The 23,211-nt window shown below is 43.7% G+C and overlaps 1 protein-coding gene across 1 annotated transcript in view; it reads left to right on the top strand.

The window, feature by feature from the left end:
* The first annotated feature begins 5,661 nt into the window (after positions 1 to 5,661).
* The window catches only part of EXT1 (exostosin glycosyltransferase 1), a 314,893-nt gene continuing 297,343 nt past the window's right edge, over positions 5,662 to 23,211 (top strand). The window contains 1 exon segment of the mRNA NM_001132066.1: positions 5,662 to 6,954. Coding sequence (NP_001125538.1) covers positions 5,993 to 6,954 — 962 coding nt within the window. The 5' untranslated portion in view covers positions 5,662 to 5,992.

The raw sequence follows: 23,211 nt of genomic DNA, 5'->3' as shown, positions 1-23,211 counted from the left end.
CTTGGGCTACTTTAGCTTCGTGTGTGTGTGTGTGTGTGAGTGTGTGTGTAATGATAGAACTCTAGCCTTAAATATTCTCTTATTTGCCCTACAGACAATAAGATCAGATTAATTAATTAGTTCCACAAGTGTTTCTTTAGTGACGGACAGTGTTGTAACTGTTGAGGATATAACAATGAACAAAAAGACCAAGTCCTTGCTCCATGGAACTCACATTCTCTATGCAACACATCAATAATAAATGAACAAGCCAATAAATAGAATGTCAGGTGCTGATTAGTGCTAAGAAGAAAAGTAAAGGAGGGTGAGGGGATCGGCAAATAGAAGGAGTGCTGCTGTTTTATTTAGGGTGGTCAGAGAAGGCCTTAATAGTAAGGTGGCATCTGAGGAGAGACTTGAAGGAAGTGAGGGAGTGCGCTAGGTGGATTGGGGTGCAGACTGGCAGAGACAAGTGTGTGCAGGGGCCCTGAGGCAGGGACATGTTTCCCATGCATGACAAATAACAAGGTCACCAGCCTGGCTGGAGCACAGTGAGTAGATCAGGAGGGAGGGAGAGAGATATGGGCAGGAAATGGGGTGAGAGGATGTGGTGAGGGGAGGTGAGACGGTTAAGAAAAATCCTGCAGGACCTTGTAGGTAATTGAAAGGACTTTATCTCTTAGTGGAGAGAGACAAGGATCCCTTGAGGGCTTTGACCAGAGGAGTTACATGGTTTAAAACACATCATTGTTAAAGGATTTACAATGGACCAACTTGCCCTCTGTGAAGATAATCCTGGTTAGTATTATCATTTCCACTTCAAACCACAGGCTGAGTCTTGCTTTGAGGACTACCAAGGGGCCTTTAAAAAAGATTTTTCATCAGATTTATTGGGATATGATTGACAAATAAAAATTGTATATACATTTACGATGTTCAACATGATTTGATGTATGTATACATTGTGAAATGATTACTATTATCAAGCTAATTAACCCATCTGTCATGGCACATAGTTATCTTTGTGTGTATGTGTACGTGTGTGTGGTGAGAGTACTTAAGATCTACTGTCTTAGCAAATTCCAGGTATACAATACAGCATTATTAATCACAGTCACCATGCCATATGTTAGATCCCCAGAACTTACTCATCTTATAACTGAATGTTTATATTCTTTGACTACCATCTCCCGATTGCCCCAAACTCCCAGACCATGGCAACCACCATTATACTCTCTGCTTCTGTGAGTTCGACTTTTTTAGGTTCCACATATAGGTCAGATCCACACAGAAGTGCAGTATTTGTCTTTCTATATCTTGCTTCTTTCACTGAGCATAAGGTTCATCCCTATTGTCTCAACTGGTAGGATTTCCTGCTTCTTATGGCTGAATAATATTCCATTGCATATAAATACCACATTTTCTTTATTCATTCATCAATCAACAGACATTTAGGTTGTTGCCACGGATTGGTTATCGTGAATAACACTGCAGTGAACACGGGAGTGCAGACATCTTTTTGACATGTTGATTTCATTTCCTTTGGATATATACCCAGAAGTAAGATTGCTAGATGATATGGTAATTATACTTTTAAATTTTTGAGAATTTCCCTATCATTTTCTACAATGGCCACATGAATTTACAGTCCCACCAACAGTGTGCAAGGGTTCTGTTTTCTTCATATTGCCCCAAACATTGTTATCTTTTGTCTTTCTGATTACAGCCATTCTAATAAGTATGAGGTAGTATCTCACTGTGGTTTTAATTTGTATTTCCCTGATAATGAACGATGTTGAACACATTTTTATATACCCATTGGCCATTTGAATGTCTTTTTTGAAAAATGTCTATTTAGGTCCTTTGCCCCTTTTTTTTTTTTTTTTTTTTTGGCTATTGAGTTGTGTGAGTTCTTTGTATATTTTGGATATTAACCCCATATCAGTGTTTGGTTTGCAAATATTTCCTTTCCTTCTGTTGGCTGCCTTTTCATTTGTTGATTGTTTCCTTTACTGACTGTGCAGAAGATTGTTAGTTTGATGTATTCCACTTGTTTATTTTTGCTTTTGTTGCCTGTACGTATGAGCTCTTTCTTTTTGAGTTTGTACAAGTGCTGTGGTGAAGCTGAATTTTACTAAGTCATTCATTCATTTGAATCAGTGATTGAGCTTCACCTAAGTGCCAGGTACTGCCCTTGGCATTTGGGATAAAGGAGTGAGTAGGACAAACAGTGCTCCTCCTCTCAGGGGCTTCCTTACTGTGAACAAACAGTTAACAAGCAAACAAACAGAGGAGATTTCAGCTAATAAGGGTTAGGAAAAAATAAAACAGAGGAGACAAAATGATGATGCCATTGTAGGGGCTACTTTTAAGATTACAGTTGGAGTTTGAAAAGTGGAACTTAGGCTAATGGTATTACACATGTAGAGCAATTTACAGTTTACAAATTGAGGCCAGGTGCAGCGGCTCACGCCTATAATCCTAGCACTTTGGGAAGCTGAGGCGGACGGATGACTTGAGGTCAGGAGTTCGAGACCAGCCATGGTCAACATGGCAAAACCCCATCTCTACTAAAAATACAAAAATTAGCCGGTCATGGTGGCGGTTGCCTGTAATCCCAGCAATTCGGGAGGCTGAGGCAGGATAATCACTTGAACCCAGGAGGCGGAGGTTGTAGTAAGCTGAGACCACACTGCTGCACATTCCAGCCTGGGTGACAGAGCAAGACTCTGCTAAAAAAAAAAAAAAAAGAAAAAAAAAACTGTTGGCAAGAAAGATATTATTATCCTGACTTTTCAAACGAGAAACTGGAAGTCCACTGAAATTAAGCCACATGCCTAAGGCACTAGTAAATGGCAGATCTGGGGTCTGAATCCAAGTTTTCTCTAATTATCAGTATCAAAGTTTTTCTGACAGTACGCAACACTTTGGGATGTACAAGTAGAGATGGGTAACACTGGGGTCTGAGATAAGGAAATTAGCCATAATTAGGCAAGAAAGGCAGGAAGCACATGCCAAAATATAAACAGAACACAAAAAGAGCAAGGAGGGTAGCTAGCTCCCGCTAAGGTCATGCAAAACAACTGGCAAGATATAGAGGGGCCAGGCAAGGTGGCTCACACTGTAATCCCAGCACTTTGGGAGGCCAAGGTAGGCAGATCACTTGAGGTCAGGAGTTCGAGACCAGCCTGGCCGATATGGCAAAATCCCATCTCTACCAAAAATAAAAAAAAATTAGCCAGGGCTGGTGGTGCACACCTGTAATCCCAGCTACTCTGGAGGCTGAGGGAGGCAAATCACTTGAATCTGGGAGGTAGAGGTTCTAGAGATCCTGCCACCGCACTCCAGCATATATATATGCTGGAGTGCAGAGAGAGAGAGAGAGAGAGAGAGAGAGCGCCTCCAGTCCCACAGCCCCACTTCATAGGGCTGAGATAATCTGCACCCTGATCAGAAGAGAAAGCCTCCTGCCTTGAACAGTTGTTCTTAGCAACTTGGGCTGGGGGGAGCTTTGGGTCACATGTGGTTTCAATCACTGCCTTTATCTGCATCATTGTCACTGTATTTGGAAGATGACTGAATCCTCATTCCTGTCCCAGGCCTCTCTACATTGTGCAGGGGGTTCAAGTCAAATCTGGAAAAGCTGTCTCATCTTTGGCAGGTCAGAAATAGGGAGAGGCTTCAGGAATGTACAGTAATGTCCCACCCATGCCCCTTCCCTGCTTTATTAAAACAAATCTGAAACAACAGAGATCTGAAACTTTCCACTCTATCATTTCACACTGCCTTGTTATAACCCTGCCCTTCATCCACACCCCGATGGGGTTTTTGCAGCCTGAGGGAAGCCGGGAAGTGTCTGCTCCTAGCTCTCAGTCACTCCCATAATAAACAATCACTAACAGCCGGCTGCCCTAGGCAACTGTCTAACTTGCCCGAGCCCTGAGACTTTAGCTAGGCCAGAGGGTGGGAGGTGTTTTCTGTAAAGCAATGTTCAGGATCTGAGGCCAGGGAGTTTGATTTTGACCAGAGATACTGTTTGGGAGCCTAGCACATCTTTGTGGACCTGGAGGATCTTTAGCGGGACTGCTCCTCGGTTACCTGAGTTATCCAATGAAGTTCTTCCACTGGGGGTGGCAGGAGCTTGCGCCAAAGAGTGGGAGGTCAATGAGGGAAGGGCCAACTATTTGGCACTAATTGTAAATAAGGTCGTTTTCCTGATGCAAGTTTCCCTTCTATAGCTGGGACAGTTGGCAATTCTACCAGTCATATGTCCTTAAGAGATATCTTTAAAACCACCACCACCACCACCACCACCACCTCTACCACCACCACCAAGAGAATAACATTACTTTGAGGACTGGGGCAAGCTTAAGTTAACTAGTTTCCCTGCAGCCATTAGAAAATTTATTTTTTCTCTGTGATTGGATCTCTTGGAGGCTTTCTTCATAATAGACAGAGGGGGTTCAGGCAAGGCTGCCTAAGTAGATAATGAGGATTTAGGATAGCCGTCTTATACTTTTAGCACAGAAGTAGGCATGAAGAATTGCAACAATTCCTCTTGATTGTAATAATTCCTCTTTATTGCTGGGCATTGGGGTGTTTCCTTGGTTTAAAAAACATGTGCTATGTAGGGGAGGAGTAAGGGGAGATTGTTTTAATGCTTAGCAGAAAATTGAAATACTGGGTCTCGGAGAGTGGAAGGAGGGCTGGGAGAGGCAGCTTTCGGATCGGCGGTCGCTTTCTATGAAGTCTTCCTTTCCTCCCTGCTTCCCTCCTTCAAAGCATCTTTCTCTAGGCGTTCCGGCAGGCAGCCCAGGAGACCGGATTCTCCAGGGCGCCCGGGGCCGCGCGGCACGGGGCCCCTGCCGGTGCCTCCTTCCCTGGCCGCCGCGTTTCCGCAGGCGACTCTGGTCCCCGGCACTGCGCAGGCCGAGATCCGGGCCTGGGCGCGCCGAGGGGCCGCGGGGCTCGCACCGGGCCGTCCCGCGCTCCACCGGCCCGGCAGCGCGCCGGCACCACGCAACCTGGGAGCCCCGGCTCCCTGCGCCCCCCGCGCCCCCAACGCCGCGCCGGCGCCTCGGCCGGCGGCCGGGGGTTATGAATGGGCGCAGCGGAAGCACCGCCCCCCCCGGACGTGACGCTCGGCCAATGGCAGCGCGGGCTGCGTGGATGGATGAGGTCAGCGCTGTCGTGTCGGGAATGGAATGTGTAAGTGTAACATTCAGAACCGGGTAACATTCGGCGACCGAACGCGGCGGTCGGCAGCGATCGCGCGGGGGCCTGCGAAGCGCCGCTCGGGGCCGGCACTGCCCGCGGGGAGGACGCGCCGCCGCCGCCACCCAGCGCCGCCGCCGCTGCCGCCTCCAGCCGGGCCGCCGCACGTCCCGGGGGCCGGCCCCGCGAGCGCAGGAGTAAACACCGCCGGAGTCTTGGAGCCGCTGCAGAAGGGAATAAAGAGAGATGCAGGGATTTGTGAGGTTACGGCGCCCCAGCTGCAAGATGCACTAGCCGGCTGAACCCGGGATCGGCTGACTTGTTGGAACCGGAGTGCTCTGCACGGAGAGTGGTGGATGAGTTGAAGTTGCCTTCCCGGGGCTCATTTTCCGCGCTGCCGAGAGGAATCTGAGAGGCAAGGCAATCACTTCGTCTTGCCATTGATTGGGTATCGGGAGCTTTTTTTTTCTCCCCTCTCTCTTTCTTTTCCTCCGTCTTGTTGCATGCAAGAAAATTACAGTCCGCTGCTCGCCCGCCCTGGGTGCGAGATATTCAGCCCCGCTCTCTCCCGTGCATTGTGCAACCCAAAGATGAAAGACCGAAGGGGAGAAAGTTAAAGAAATCGCCCACATGCGCTGGATCAGTCCACGGCTTGGGGAAAGGCATCCAGAGAAGGTGGGAGCGGAGAGTTTGAAGTCTTTACAGGCGGGAAGATGGCGGACTGGAGCTGAAAGTGTTGATTGGGAAACTTGGGTGATTCTTGTGTTTATTTACAATCCTCTTGACCCAGGCAGGACACATGCAGGCCAAAAAACGCTATTTCATCCTGCTCTCAGCTGGCTCTTGTCTCGCCCTTTTGTTTTATTTCGGAGGCTTGCAGTTTAGGGCATCGAGGAGCCACAGCCGGAGAGAAGAGCACAGCGGTCGGAATGGCTTGCACCACCCCAGTCCGGATCATTTCTGGCCCCGCTTCCCGGACGCTCTGCGCCCCTTCGTTCCTTGGGATCAATTGGAAAACGAGGATTCCAGCGTGCACATTTCCCCCCGGCAGAAGCGAGATGCCAACTCGAGCATCTACAAAGGCAAGAAGTGCCGCATGGAGTCCTGCTTCGATTTCACCCTTTGCAAGAAAAACGGCTTCAAAGTCTACGTATACCCGCAGCAAAAAGGGGAGAAAATCGCCGAAAGTTACCAAAACATTCTAGCGGCCATCGAGGGCTCCAGGTTCTACACCTCGGACCCCAGCCAGGCGTGCCTCTTTGTCCTGAGTCTGGATACTTTAGACAGAGACCAGTTGTCACCTCAGTATGTGCACAATTTGAGATCCAAAGTGCAGAGTCTCCACTTGTGGAACAATGGTAGGAATCATTTAATTTTTAATTTATATTCCGGCACTTGGCCTGACTACACCGAGGACGTGGGGTTTGACATCGGCCAGGCGATGCTGGCCAAAGCCAGCATCAGTACTGAAAACTTCCGACCCAACTTTGATGTTTCTATTCCCCTCTTTTCTAAGGATCATCCCAGGACAGGAGGGGAGAGGGGGTTTTTGAAGTTCAACACCATCCCTCCTCTCAGGAAGTACATGCTGGTATTCAAGGGGAAGCGGTACCTGACAGGGATAGGATCAGACACCAGGAATGCCTTATATCACGTCCATAACGGGGAGGACGTTGTGCTCCTCACCACCTGCAAGCATGGCAAAGACTGGCAAAAGCACAAGGATTCTCGCTGTGACAGAGACAACACCGAGTATGAGAAGTAAGTGTCTGGGCTGGCGTATCTTTGGGAGTCAGCCTTGGGCCCTGCCGGCCTTGGTCCAGGTGTGAAGTTGGGGGATGGGGTGAGGGCGGATGAGCCCTCAGTCCTCTTACCCCTTTGAGCCTGAAACTGAGCAAATCCGGTTCAGGTGTGCAGCTAGAGGCCTGGGACAAAGAGTTGGAGCTCCTCGGGCAAACTGAAAAGCCTGGAGCACCTTCCCGAGCCAAGTAGGTGACAGTATCTCCCTCTTGCTTAGGAAACCTGCAGGGCGGCGTTTCTCCTGTTAAGAGTCGGGGTTAGATCCAAGTTTAGTAACTGCACTTCAGGCATGGGTACTGGAGGGTGTTTCTGAGGATGTCTAGAGACCCGGAGAGGCTTGATCTACCCAAAGTCCAGAGACCTTCCACCAAGAGTGATGCTTTTGTTTGCTTTTCTCATGAGCGGGGGTACCTACTTTCCCAGGAGTTTTCCCAACTTCACATTTTCTGTAAGCCTGTAATTCATGTTAGCCGTGGAAATGTTTAAATTGTATCGAACTTTGTGTGGCCCTTTCCTCTCTCCCCCATGGCATTGACTTTTATGAAGGGAGACTGTAAACTTGTTGGTCTGTGGCTTTGCATGCATGCATGCATGCGTTCATTCATTCATTTATTAATTCATTCATTTCTGTACATGTCCTGTCTCTTTCCTAGGAAAAACTTTTTTTTTTTTTAAATGTGGGCCTCAGTCCCACTGTCTAAACTCCAGTTGCTAATTTAGATTTCCCGTTCCCTTTTGTCTTTATCTATTTGCATATAAATTGTAGAGTGTTACTCTTTGAATGGGTGTGAGATGCCTCCTTACCCTCTGTAGTGAGGCAAGTTTTGTCCAGTTGCTAAGTAACTGAATTGGTTACTTTGTAGACCTTTTCACTCTTCCTTTTTCCTTCCCCGTGACAGTTACTGACACGGGATTTGGAGTCAAAGCTAAATTCCACAAATCTGCTTTATCCTGAGCTTGGTGGACCAGTTTCCTAGTAGGTGGGGTTGCCGCCCAGACTCTCACTTATATCTGGCTGTGAAAGAATTAGTGAGTTCCTACAGTGCATTTCCACGTTACGCCAGTTAAAAACCAGAGCAGCCTTGTGCTACCCAGGGAAGGAAGGGGAACCTCTCAGCTGAGTACAACAGGAACTGGCAGAGGTTGGCAGATTTTGCAATTGATTCATGAAATGCAGAATAGGGGAAATGCTTCGCAAACCTGATTGGAACAGGAAGGGGTATGGTGGGAAACTGGCCTTGAAATGAAAGGTTTGATTGTTGTCTGTGCATTTTTTCAGACACTAGGGCCTCTATAGGAGTGATTGGAAGGGAAATTAAAGTCCTCCAAGACTTGATCATAGAGAGTGAAGGAGAAAGTATCAAGCACTCAGATTCAGCTTTCCAACCCCCAATACCTTTTGCTTTTCAGGCATAAGAAAAGCCGGAGACTAAGATCAATTACGAATCCATATTTTCCTCTCATCCGGGGGCAGTTATGTGTGAATGTGCAGTTGCAATGGATTACAGTTTTCTCATAAAAGACATTTAAACTATGGTTAGTAATGAACTGCTTTGTTTATAAGACATTTACATTGACCTATTCCTGTGGGTGCTTGTAAGAAAAAAATGCTTATAGCCTTTCAGGAATTTCTTTGTCTGGTTTATGGTGGAGTAACTCGAGATGAAGTCTAACCTTTCAGTGTCTTCTAAAGCAGTCTCACAGAATTCTGTGGAAGGATTCTGTTCTTCATCCTTCTAAAAGGGCTAAAGCTGAGATTTCAGCTTAGGAAATTTGAATTATATATATTGGAAAATACCCTTAATCCAAGTGAATAATATCTTTCTTACCCTTTTATTCCCAAAATAAATATTACATTTCTACGTTTTCTGCGGAATGGAAACATTTTCTAGAGATTAGCAATGAAGGGAGGGGTTGGTTTCTTTAAAACTTTAATTTTTGCTAAATTTAACTAATTTTTGACCTCTTTGTGATCGGGCCAAGAAATATGACGCCCACACTTTGGTTTATGTTTAAAGACCACAAGGGGTCAGGACCTCAGGATTGGGTCTGATCAGAAAAGTGGCATTTAGTAGAAAAACAAGTTTGCTCTTTCTCCCAAGCAGGGATCTCTTTAGCAGGGACACTTCTGGATTTTCATTATGTTCCCCTTTGGCATACCTTCCAGCCCTAAACTTGCACGATAGCCCGGGATGGTGCTGCAAAAGGTTTACATTCACTCGCCTGGTACACCTGGAGTTTTGACTCATTCCTCTGAGTGGGTTAGCAGAATTATTTGTCTTTGAGAAATGGTGCTTACAAACTTTATTGCTTTTTATTATTGGTTTTGGAACACATGAAGATGAAGCAAGAACTCTTAAATTTGGAGATACACTAGCAGAGCGAGCAACTTATGTTGTGCTCTGGTGTAAGAGCAACTACTGTGCTATACTTATACTGATGCTTTCTGGAAGATAGCCTTAGATATGTGAGATGCAGAACTCCTCAAGTCAAGATATGCCAATCTCTCTAGCGCTTTAGGAGGAGGCGATATTGAAGTTAGGTCTGTAGACGTGATCTGTGTAAGTTTGGCTTCTCATACTGACTCATGGTGTGACTTTTGATTAGTCACCTTAAGCATTAATTTGGGTTTTGCAGAGTGGGTTTCAGACTGCTTCAGGGGTGCTCTGAGCACTCATTTGGTAATGGCTTGTGAAAACACAATCAGTTTTCATTAGCTTATTAGCAAGTGTCCATGGAAAAAAAAAAGCTTCAATTTAATTTGCTCCCTCAAGCAATCACCTGTAAGTTTCCTTTGGAGTAAACTTTATGGGGTCTGATGACTAGACTGAAAATTTATGGTATTATGGTCAAGTTAGAGTATATACAAATATAGAGTATATACAAATGTATCAACTAAAAAAAAGTTACTTTTGGTGAAATAGAATATTATGTGTCGATAAGGAATTTAGTGCTAAGTGAGCAATGACTTCTGTCTCACCTGTGCCTTTGTGAAAATTAGACATTGATTACAAAGGTATAGAAGAGCTACAAGGAATGAAAGAAAATACTTTTCTCTTGTAATAGAGAGAAAATAAATTTCTTTTGTCATTTTTTGACCCAGATGTCCAGGATTGTATTAAAGTATCAATTTTTATGATAGCTGTAATTATTTTTTATCAGTTATATATTTTAACACGTGGATAATGCCAGCTAAAATAAGTCATTGCAGTAGATGAGTTATAATGATGCTTTAGAGAAATTCTTTGTATTTTATGTTCTTTCAGCTATTTATGCATCCTTATAGAATTATTGTATTTTTGCATGAACGTCATAGTTCATATCCCTACAAAGGGCATTATTGTGAAACTTTAGATTCAGCTATTTGAAATAGAAGAAAGAGAGGGAAAGGAGAGGTGGCTTCTATCTTTGACCCCCTCCAAGGAAAGCAAGGGTGAATATTTAAAGCTTTTCTGGGAACAGGCAAGATTGTGTGCAATTCTTTTTGATATTTCCCTTTTTCTGTGTTTGCTATCACTGTACCTCACCATCCTGGTATCTTTAAGGGTCTTGGAGGAAAGTGATCATTCAGCTTCCAACATCCTGATTTTTACAGATGTAGAAACTGAGGGACAGAATGTTTCAGGGATTTGCTTAAGGCAAGAAAACTGTTTGGTGACAAGGGTAGCACTAGAATGCAGGCCCCCTGAATTTTGCCTTGATCTGCAGTCTTTCATTTCTATTCTCAGGCACCCTTGAAAATTCACCAGCCATGAGGAGATCCTTATTAATGGTGTTTGTTATGGGATTTCTCTTAGAATTCTTCAGTAATCTGATGAAAACTTGTAGGACAACCTTTGCAAAAATAAATGATAAGTAAATAAATAAAAGCACGTACACAATTTGTTATATGGTTTCAGGGGCTGACACACACCTCCCGCTGAGGGCATCCTCAGGCTTACAAACTCTTGCTCTGGGAGTTTACATTTTGCCTGTTTGTTTAGTTGGGGAGGTCTGTGGAGCTGTTTAGTCTAAGTAGGAGTTTTTTGAACCTTTCAATTTGGCCCTAAGGGGTTTAGGGAATAGACTGTGCATTGACTGAACAATAAGTTGAATTACATGCACTTACAGCAAAAAGAAAATATGTGCAAGGCAAGTAAAAATGCTAAATGCTTTTTTCTTTTTTTCCTCATTATCCCAAACTGTATTAACAGACACCTTGAGCAAGTTCATGATCCAGCAGTGAACCTTAGATGAATGTTTTCCTTCTCCAAAATGAAAGGTGGGAATTGCGATTCTCGGGTTTTAAATGTAAAATATTAGCGCCTTTCTCCCCACAGTTGTACAATAGCACAAAAGCATTTCTAAAATAAACCCAATTAGCACAGTTAAAAAATAAGGTAGGGCCAGGCCTATGGAAAATTATGAAGTTGGCAAGTTTGTCTTCTGACACTGAGATTCTGATTCTCTCCTTCCTTTCTCGCCTCTTTCTAAATCTGCTTTCTGGAGAGCACCTGAGAACCTCAATCACAAGGAATCCCTGAGTAAAGGTTGGGGTGTTATTTGCTACTTTCAGGGACATTGGTATTATTACTGGATTCAGCCTAGCAAATGAGGGTTTCCAGTGGAGTCTGTGATCTAAGCTAGGGGCCTGCTAAAATTCGTAGAGATTTTACTCTACGAATAATGGCTTGCTACTAAGGTTTGGGCAGGTCCTGCCGATTGGAGGCCATCTTTGGTCCCCCTGACTGTGACAGCAGCTTTGGATGGCAAAAGGGGAGATGCTACACCTGCAGGTGGTGTTAATTCTTTCTGTCAGAAGGCTTGAGGATCTGCCTTCCCAGAACACAGTGCTAGAAATTCCTGCCAATAATGACCTTTAATATGCCAATGTCACAGCAGAAGTTGTGCTTGGTAGGGCCTGGCTGCTTTGCTCACAACCGTCTTGGTGTCTTCTCAGGCTATGTTGCTGGGGTGTAAACAGAGGCAAACAGTGGTAAGGTGACTTGCCTGAGGCTACGCAGCCTGTAAGTGGCTGAATTGAGGCTAAAACCCAGGTTTTCTGGCCCGAGTTCTCTGTTCTTTTGACTGAGAAAAGAACATTCATTGCTACCTCACTGCATTCGCTTTGCAGCACTGCGTATTCAAAATGAACCAGGTGAGACAAAGTGGTCATTGGCTTCTGCAGGCTCCTGGACATGTTTCATGTTCAAACATGAACACGGAAGCTTATGTTTCCATGAGGTTAATAACTACAGGTTGAGCTTCCCTAATCCAAAGTTCCAAAATGCTCCAAAATCTGAAACTTTTGACCACTGACATGAGCATTTTGGATTTCGGATTTTTGAATTAGGGATGTCCAACTCTAAGTATACGATGCAGGTATCTCAAAATCTAAAAAAATCCAAAATTTGAAACACTTTTGGTCTCAAGCATTTCAAGCATTTTAAGCCAAGTCCTTCTCAGCCTAAATTGTGTATTTGAAACAAGGTATTTTCTGAACAAGGTGTTTGAGAAGTAGCCATTGCCATGTAATAATTACCTAGTGCTTCCCTCATACTCTGGAAGAAGAAAATAGTGCGGTTTTTTTCTCTCGAGGTCATAATGTGAATGTCATATGCAGTGGCCATGTCATCAGAACACGTGTGCCAGCCCCCTGCATGGAACATGTACATGCTTCAGGTTGTGCGGAATTAACTTTCTTTAGATAAGGGATAACTAACATTCATTTCAGATAACAGATATTCAACCTATAATTGTTTTTATTTAAAAGCTCTTCCACCGTGACCAAGTTCCTGTAATAAACAGGATTGCCTCCAAACTAGAAGATTTACTGAGTACCTGTTATTTGAATTTACTTTTATTAGTTCATATAACCTTTCAACAACAGCGTGAGTTAGGTTATATCCCCGTTTTACAGATTAGAATGTAGGCCCCTGAGAGAGTAAAGTAACCAGCTCAGTGTCACATCTAGTGAGTAAATGGCAGGGTTCCTACCTGGGTACTTAGATTCCAAAGTCCATTCTCTTCTACAAAATGTTACCACCTTAAAGAATCAAACAGAGTTTCTATCTGTTACATATTAACTTTTAACAAGTGAAGCGTGAGTCAGGTGTTTGTATATGGATCTTTTTTCCATTGCTTTACTTTATGAACATGTTTCCCAGGGGAAAAGTTTGGCTCAGAGATGTCATAAAGATGGCCCCTAAACCTGACATTTAAGCACTGAACTCCTTGAACTCTTCTGTTCAAGGGGCATTGGAATTGTTTCTATGTAGATTCTGCTTGTAATTCTCTCCTAGGCTTCTTCTAAGAAAAGTGAGGAAGCTGATTAGCAATCTGTCTGTGTGACCTTTCCCCTACTGATAGCATCCTGCAGGGTGTCCCTCTGTGATTGTAAGTGAAAGTGAACCCTGGAGATGTCGCTGCAGGTGGATGGGGATCAGAGTGACTGCTGCCCCGGGTAGACATTGTGATCCAATAGAATAGAAATGAAAGGCCTATGGGAATATTCTGTTTCTGGAACATACCACACCCAATGCCTCCAGGACCTGAGGCTCTTTAAAAGAAAAACAGTGCTTAAAAAATTATAAACATTATACACAGGCTGAGCACAGTGGCTCATGCCTGTAATCCCAGCACTTTGGAAGGCTAAGGCGGGAGGATTGCTTGAGCCCAGGAGTTCTAGATCATACTAGCCTGGGTAACACAGTGAGATCTTATCTTTACTAAAGATCAAAAAATTAGCTGGGCTTGGTGGTGCACACCTGTAGTCCCAGCTACTTGGGAGACTGAGGTGGGAGGATTGCTTGAGTCCGGGACATTGAGGCTGCAGTGACCGATGATGGCACCACTGCACTCCACCCTGGACAATAGAGCAAGACCTTGCCTTTCTTTCTTTTTTTTTGAGACAGAGTTTCCCTCTTGTTGCCCAGGCTAGAGTGCAATAGCGCGATCTCGGCTTACCACAACCTCCTCCTCCCGGGTTCAAGCGATTCTCCTGCCTCAGCCTCCCGAGTAGCTGGGATTACAGGCATGTGCCACCACACCCGGCTAATTTTGTATTTTTAGTAGAGACAGGGTTTCTCCATGTGGTCAGGCTGGTCTCAAACTCCCAACCTTAGGTGATCCACCCACCTCGGCCTCCCAAAGTGCTGAGATTACAGGCCTAAGCCATCGAGCCTGGCCGACCTTGTCTTTCAAAGAAAGAAAGAAAGAAAGAAAGAAAAAAAAAGTATGCATAGCCTTTGTGGAAGACTGGGAAAATATAGAAGATTGGAATACATAATTAAATTTCTTTCCTAATTCTATTATAAGTGTTAGCCACTATTGGTAAACTTTGATGTAGTCAGTCTATTCTAGAACATATATATACCTATATGTTTATATGGCTCTGTCTCTGCATATCCAAGTACTCTGGATAGATAGGTTAATTATTATTTAATTAATGGTGAGTAAATAATGAATTCAACACATTTTTCTTAAGTGTCTTGTTTGTGCCAGACACTTAGGTATTGGAGCCGGGGCTACTTCAGCAAACAAAACAAACTCCTACCCGTTCACCTTACTATTCTAGTCTGTGAGTTTTCTAAATTTGAAGTCAGACTTTAAATGTATTTTTGGATGTTATTTTTTTTCCTAACATTATCCAAGGGCATTTTTCTGTTCTAGTAAATTGTTTGGAAAATAGAATTTTTAAGGTGTGATTTTTTTTTTTTTTTCTAACCCATGGCTGGACCAGAGTTTGTTTAACCATTTACATTTTCTTACATATATTTTATTTATTTATTATTATTTTGAGACAGAGTCTTGCTCTGTCACCCAGGCTGGACTGCAGTGGCACGATCTCAGCTCAGTGCAACCTTCGCTTCCTGGGTTCAAGGGATTCTCCTGCCTCAGCCTCCCGAGTAGATGGGGTTACAGGCACCCACCACCACGCCCGGCTAATTTTTGTATTTTTAGTAGAGATGGGGTTTTGCTGTGTTGGCCAGGCTGGTCTTGAATTCCTGATGTGAGGTGATCTACCCGCCTTGGCCTCCCAAAGTACTGGGATTACAGGCGTGAGGTACAGCACCCAGCTGTACCTCACATATTTACATTTACAAGTTAAACCTCTTACATATTTAACTTTTTTTTTTTTTTTCCTCATTAGAAATAGTCTGTAATGGGTTTCACCTTGTTGAGTGTTTTCTTCTTGACTAGGGTCTCTCTCTCAAAACACAATCTAGAACTTCCTGTCCTGTCCTCCGTAACTCCCCACTCCAATCCCATTCTGGGCTATAGCTGTTTTTAAGGTGAACACCCATTTAGTGAAGTAGCCATCATTAAATGACAGCCTAGATAAACATTTGTAGGTGTTAATTGGTCCTGCCAGGGGGCCTTTGAAGCTCCACTGCTGTGTTCTCTTTGAAGTTTTGTTTTTCTCCAGCCAAAATCCTCCCTGGTCTCTTACTGAGCAGACATCCCTATACTTCTCTCCAAGCACTGTGCATATAACCTTGCCTGGGATTTCAGAATCTGCAGGACTTACCTAGGTAGATGTTACTCTTCTAGCTAATTGTATTCAGTTTATCAAGGCATTTGTTTCTATTTTCTCTTTTGTTGTTGACTCCATGGACCATAGGAGGTAAATTTGGACAGGTCGCTTTGACCTCTGGGCATCTAAGTAAGGCCTGGGATTTTAAGTGTAAAGGAGGCACTATTCTAAGTGATTTAAAAACAGACAGAAAAGGAGACATTTGTGAGGATACACAGCCTCTTTTTGTGTACCCTTTTGTCTTCTGTGAAGCCCTTTAGAAGGGAGAGCCTGTGGCCCTGCACCATAACAGTAGCTGATCCCCCAAAATTCCTGGACTAGGTTTTTAACTTCTCAGCCTCAGTTTCCATATCTGGAAATGGGGATCATAATACTGGTCTCATAGGGTTGTTAAGAAGATCAAATGAGGTGGAGTGTGTGAGACTGTACCTTGTAAATGTTAATGTGTTCTGCAGGGTGGTGGTATTATTAAACTCATCTTCCTGCTATTTTCTAATCAACAACAGAGGTTCATTTAGTTTGGAAACTTAGCTCTTCCTAACTAAGCCACAGCAATAACTTATCTCTACTTTGATACTTAAGTCCTCAGGAAATTGTGGTAGGTGCCCTGGAAGTCCAGCCATTGTTTCTATACAGACCTACAGGGGTCTTCAAGCTGGGGCTTGCATGTGTGTGGGATAGGGGTGGAAGCAGTTGAGGGGGATCCCTGGGGCAGTCAGACACTTCCTTGACTCCATGGCCTTCAGGTTCCCTGGTTGACTGCTCTATTAATGCAGGTGATCTGTTTTCCAGTTGACTTTTTTTTTTCTTTTTTTGATGGAGTCTCGCTCTGTCGCTAGTTTGGAGTGCAGTGGCACAATCTCAGCTCACTGCAACCTCTGCCTTCTGGGTTCAAGCGATTCTCCTGCCTCAGCCTCCCGAGTAGCTGGGACTACAGGTGTACACCACCATGCCCAGCTAATTTTTGTATTTTGAATAGACAGGGTTTCACTGTGTTAGCCAGGATGGTCTCGATCTCCTGACCTCGTGATCCACCTGCCTTGGCCTCCCAAAGTGCTGGGATTACAGGTGTGAGCCTCTGCACCCAGCCTCCAGTTGACTTTTAAGTCCTCACCAGTTGAGGGTAACATTTGGAGGGACACCTTGTGTGAGTGGAGCTCAGCTACTAGGAAGCCTCCCTCGGCCGGTTCAGCAGGCCCTTATGTTGCAAAGAGCAGAAAATCATTGGGCTACCTTAAGTTTTGGGATTTATTGTGAAGGGACGTGGGACAGAAACTGAACTGAAACTGCTCTAGTAAGTTCTCTGGACCCACCACAATACCTGGGCCAGGCTCCTTTGTTCCTGCTCTATGCCTTCATGTCTTGCTTGGCCAGCACCTCTGGCCCTGTGTGTGTCTTCCAGCCACTGGCCAGTCTTTCTTGAATTCTCTCATCCAGTGCCTGGAGGAGACCAGTCGGATTGACGTTTCCAGTAAGCATTGCTTACTGGGGAGAGCCATTCATATTAGGCCACGTCTTGGATATGGTGGTGACCTGGTCAGTGAAACGACTGCCCTGTCACGTTGCCACTCTTGATTTACTTGGTGGTCATCGTTTTGCAAAAAAACAGCCCAAAGTTGCTTCCTGGAACAGAGGACTGTGGTTAGGGGAAGTTGGCTGTGGCAGGCGCTGTTGAAGCCATATCCTGTTGGCATGCACATATTTGACCCCAGTTGATGATGAGGATAACAGCAACAGCAACTCATATCTGAGGGCATCCTATGTGAGGATAACAGCAACAGCAACTCATATCTGAGTACATCCTATGTGTAAGATAATGAGAAGTATCTTCTTTAATCATTATGTCCACCTAGCAGGAAGATACCCATTTTATCTCCATTTTACAGATGTAGAAACTGAAGCAGACAGTCTTTAAAAGTGGTTTGCCTAAGAGCATACGCGTAGCAGATGAACTGAGGTCCTCTGACTTTTGAACCTGGGTCCTTAACCACAGCACCGTACCGCTTTTGAACAGCTGGAACTGATGTCATAAAGACCACACACTCACAAACAATAGTATGATTGATTTATAGAGTATCACTTGGGTTTCTGACCTAGAATTTGTTTAATCTTACGTTAGACAATTCTAACCTGTTAGGTAATCTGATTTCTCAGCCTGCAGTAGATTAGAAGCAGTACATTTAAAAATGAAAGAGGGATTCTTGCAGATAGTACTGGGAAGAAAGGACAGCTGGTAACCCAAATATAAGGAAGCGGGCCAGGAAATTATAAAATGTAATGCCCAGAAGAAGTAAAGAACCATGACAGTTGAAGAACAGCTGGCCCAATGCCCAAGAATGTATTCTACACACTCCTCAGGAATGAATGTGCTTCCAAGTCTAACACCTACTGCCCTGCGTGTCACCAAGCACAGCTTCTGTGGATATTTGATGAACTATAACATGGAACAGTATTGACTCTGAAACATCATTTGTGTTCACTGTCCTTTGTTTAAGAATGTAGAAAAAGAAGTAATGTGTTTTATAACTTTTTTGAAAACTGTATGATTAATAAAATATACTGATGGTCTTAAGAGTAAGATCTCCATTTGAAAACTTGTCTGCCAACTTTAGCAATTTCTACCAGGGCTCCAGAGGGACAGGGTCTCCTTTGGGTTAGCATTTGATTTCTGCTATTTGTTGCTAACTCTGATTTCTGGGTTTTCAAGATGCATATCAGTTTAAACCTAGGTGAAATGGTAAGTTTTCTGATCCTGTGGTGTAGGCCTGTAGTGCTAGCTATTCTTTTTTTTGTTTTTTGAGACGGAGTCTCGCTTGTTGCCCAGGCTGGGGTGCAGTGACGCGAACTCGGCTCACTGCAAGCTCCGCCTCCCCGGTTCTCGCCATTCTCCTGCCTCAGCCTCCCGAGTAGCTGGGACTACAGGTGCCCGCCACCAAGCCCGGCTATTTTTTTTTTGATATTTTTTAGTAGAGACAGGGTTTCACCGTGTTAGCCAGGACAGTCTCGATCTCCTGACCTCGTGATCTGCCCGCCTCGGCTTCCCAAAGTGCTGGGATTACAGGCATGAGCCACTGCGCCTGGCCACTGTGCTAGCTATTCTTGATGGACTAGTATCTAGAATGACTTGGGCTGTGGGCTCAGGTGAAGAGAGTAGCTAGCCTAGGGCTAGGGCTGGCCCTGCCTGCCTAAGGCGTGGCATATGGATGTTAGTGTTTGGAGAAGGGAGGGGCCCAGGAGAGGACAAGGGACATCTCGTCTCTTGTCCTATGGTTGTCCTGGCAGGTATGTTGGGCATTTCACACTCCTAGCGGGGGCCTAGCTTGCCTCCAAGCTTCCTGCACACATTTCAGCGTCCTGACGGATTGGTAGAAATCATCCACAGTGCCACTGATAGAAAATATGATCACCACCCTGCTTGAATGGGCCTTGGGAGTGTCTCATAGTTAATTCACATGTTACTAAGGCAAGCAAGCTCTGCCTGCCTCCTCATCCCCAGCCCCAGGGCAGAGCCACACTCCTCCTCCTTCTCCCCGCTTTCCCCACACACCTCCTTTCCACTTTCTGGAAAGCCAGCACCCAGCTGCATCTGACTTCTTCCAGAGTCACTTCCTTGATGCCTCAGACAAGGCCAAATTCTCCTGGTATGTGCTCATATAGAACATTTAACACCCAGCTGTGGTTTTCCATTCAGTTAGCTGTTTGTTTTTCTCTCTCCAGTAGATTGCACAGAACCTGAGGGGAGGATTCATGTTGGTTTTTAATTAATTTACTCAACAGATACTTATTGAGCGCCTACGGTGTGCAGGCACTGGGGATTCAACAGTGAATAAGAATGTGCACGTACCTGCCTTCTAGATGCTCACAGCCTAGTGGCTGGGGGCTGAGGCTCATGGCTTACACATTTTGTCATATATTAGAAGGTGCTGGATGCTGTGAAGTAAAACAATGTATGGAAGGGGGTTAAGGCAGTGGGTCTCAACCTTAACTGTACAATAAGACTCTCCTGGGGAGCTTCTGAAAAAGCCAGGCCCCAGTCCAGGCCAATTAGGGATGAAGTTCCAGGTTTTTATTTATTTTTATTCATTTATTTTTATTTTTTGAGAAGGAGTCTTGCTCTGTTGCCCAGGCTGGAGCGCAGTGGTGCGATCTGGGCTCACTGCAACCCCCACCTCCCAGGTTCAAGCAATTCTCCTGCCTCAGCCTCCCGAGTAGCTGGAATTACAGGTGTGTACCACCATGCCCGGCTAATTTCTTGTATTTTTAGTAAAGAAGAGGTTTTGACATGTTGGCCAGGCTGATCTTGAACTCCTGACCTCAAGTGATCTGCCCGCTTTGGCCTCCCAAAATGCTGGGATTACAGGCGTGAGCCACTGCGCCCAGCCGGCCCGAAGTTCCAGGTTTTTAAAAAGCTCACCAGGTCGTTTGGATGCAAAGTGAGAGTGGGGATGAGGAAGAATTTTGCAGCTTTAAATATGGAGGGAAATAAAGGCCTCCTTGGGAAAATGACATTGAGCTCTCGTACCATTATACCTTCAGAGCCTCAGCACCATGCCTGACTGACTCATAGGAAGCACTCAGTGTTTGTTGCATAAATGAAAAAAATTTACATTTATTTAACCGAAGGGAATGTTACTACTGTTGATGTGGTATATTCAAAGTATGGAGTCTCTAAATGTTACTCTCTTTGGTTTATAGCTCAGGCATTCCTGTTCCTACTCCAAGTTCATTGTGTTCATTTGCTGGTTCACCCAGAGTTTCTTCTCATGTTCAAATGGGAAGTTTCTCCCAATGAACCTTTTTTTCCCCAAGGTATTTTCTCTTTCTTTCTTTCTTTCTTTTCTTTCTTTCTTTCCTTCTTTCTTTCTTTCTTTCCTTCTTTCTTTCTTTCTTTCTTTCCTTTCTTTCTTTCTTTCTTTCTTTCTTTCTTTCTTTCTTTCTTTCTTTCTTTCTTTCTTTCTTTTTCTTTCTTTCTTTCTTTCTTTCTCTTTCTTCCTTCCTTCCTTCCTTCTTCTTTCTTTTCTTTTCTTTTTTTTTTTTTTGACGGAGTCTTGCTCTGTCGCCAGGCCGCAGTGGTGTGATCTCGGCTCACTGTAACCTTCCACTCCGTGGTTCAAGTGATTCTCCTGCCTCAGCCTCCTGAGTAGCTGGGATTACAGGCACACACCACCATGTCCAGCTAATTTTTGTATTTTTAGTACAGATGGGGTTTCACCATGTTGGCCAGCATGGTCTCGATCTCCTGACCTCGTGATCCGCCTGCCTCAGCGTCCCAAAGTGCTGGCATTACAGGCATGAACCACTGCACCTGGCCTCTTTTCTTTCTTTTTCTGTTTTTACTATTGTGTTTGATATAAGTATCACTGAAGCCAAATTAAAATGAACCAAAGGGTTTTGCTGCATAATACAAATCCAAATAATTTATTGGTACAGGAAAAAACATTATGATATTTTTATCATTTAACAGTCTGTAGATATTGAAACTTTTCCCCCCTTTAATTGTAGTTTTTCTCCCAAAGGATTGATAGAATAAAACTTTTGGCTTACATTTTTTGCTCAGGTTACGTTCAAACTCTGCTAACTGATATTGAAGCATTGCCCCAGAGTATATAGTAACACAGGGCTTAATTGAGCTATCAGGCTGCTAATGAATTCATATTGAGATTTGTCATTTAATTAAAAGGCAAAGTGGGGAAAAGCAAAGGGAAGGTGTATAATTGTTCCTTCCACTGGCCTCCATTTCCTCCACTTAAAATCGTGGCTTGTTTGTTTAGTTTGTAGAATCCTGTGGGATATTGCATAGAAGTACTCAAGGTGCATAGGTAAAATAGAGGGTGTCCTGTATTGCAAGGACTTGACTTCTTAGTGGGTCTTAAAAATTGATTCAGATTTGGTGACAATCATATGACACTTGATTAAGTAGAAATTATGTTTTATGTTTTTACAAAGATTAGGAAGGCCATTTTCCAAAATTATTCCTGGGTCTGTATATCTGAAGCAATCTGAAAATTCAATCAGAGGGAATCTAATACTGAGATGCTTTTGCTTTACTGACAGAGAGTAAATTTTTCTTGTAAACACCATTTCTTATATGCTACATGTGTCTTTAAAATTCACACCTGCATTGAAAAAGCTACCTTTAAGCAACACTTTTTATGATAACTGCATTTTTAAGTATGCAAGTGCAATGTTGCAAACCTGTAAATGTAGGGCAGTCAGTCTTTTATTGATTCAGAGTGGAAATGTGTAATATTTTAGAGTTACACATTTTTAAAAAAGAACAGTATTTTATGATAAGATAAAATTTAAGTACCTCAATGCTTAGTACGGTTAAAAGGTGGAGTAGTATTTTCCTGCACTTATTTTAGACTTAGCTATATCTAAGGAGTAACTCAAGTAGGGATAACAGAGGGCAAAAAGGATTAGATTTCAAAACAAATCTTAGGTTTCTATAAAAATAAGCTAAGAAATGAGCACCCTTGGATGAAAAATATGAAGTGAGAATGTAGGGAGTGTTGGTGAGGTTTGAGCCTCTTTGGGCCTCAGTTTTCCTCATCTAATTTTCCTACACAGAGACCTCTGATTGGAGCTGTCACATCTGTACATGCACATGTAGGTCTGCATGTGTGTTGTATGTTTGCTCAGGGAGGAGAGCATGGTGTTCAGCTGACTCCAAATATTTGGTATCAGACAGTTTTGTCTGGAGAGAAGAGCAATAAGATTATGGAAGTGATCTTAAAATCTAGTTTAACTCTTGTGTAGTGTAGACAAAAAGTAGAGATCCAGGGAGGTGGAGCAATTTGCCAAGGTCATGTAGTTGTGACTGAATCAGAGATGGAACACACGTCTCTTGACTTCCAGCTGAGGATTGCTTAGAGGTTACACATAAGGGTTCTGGTTTGAACTCTCACTAGCTATGAGACCTTGGTCAGCTTCTCTGTTTCCGTTCTTCACTTGTAAAATGGAGATAACAATTTCAACTTCATAGGGTTGCTATTACAGGGATTAAATGAGTAATAATACATGTAATATGCTTAGAATAGTGCATGGAACATAGTAAACACTCAATAAGAAACTATTGTTACTGTCATTATTAATCTGTCTGTTCCATTAAACTACATTTGAGCCTGTAACTTCAGGCTTACCATTTGTATGTGTTTATCATGGTTTTAATTTCATTTCTTTCATCTGACCTGTTTACAGCTCATTATAATTGTAGTGTGCAATATTGTACATTAGCTTGCCAGTCATATAGAAGCTCCTGGTGGTTTGGCAAGTGCCCAGAATTCCAACCACCTGTTGGAACTGTTGCCAAAATACAGTAGATTTTTATTTCCCAGATGTTGTTCAACCGAGAGTACAAATCATTACTATGACTTTGTGTCTTTAAAAAAATTATTTCTCCTATTACAAAAGTATTATGTTTCCCACTAGTTCTGTGAAGCTGAGCAGTCACAGAGGTCTTGTTCCTGCCTCTTGAAAAAACATTAAAACGGGTAGCAAATGTGCTGGGGGTCGGTCACCTGAGATGACTTTCAGAGATAAACCTGTGCGAGATAGAGAAGGGAAAACTATTTTTTCTTTTCTAGCAATCCAAGTAGCCAAGTGAGTGATTCCACCGTGCAGGGGCACTTAGCAAATCAGGAAGCGCGATAACAGTGAATGACTTTCCACTTTCAACAATTTGAAGGGCTGCTAAAAACTGA

This window comes from Pongo abelii, chromosome 7, assembly GCF_028885655.2.
Source record: "Pongo abelii isolate AG06213 chromosome 7, NHGRI_mPonAbe1-v2.0_pri, whole genome shotgun sequence".
Lineage (NCBI taxonomy): Eukaryota > Metazoa > Chordata > Mammalia > Primates > Hominidae > Pongo > Pongo abelii.
This window is presented reverse-complemented; position numbering and strand designations above follow the sequence as displayed.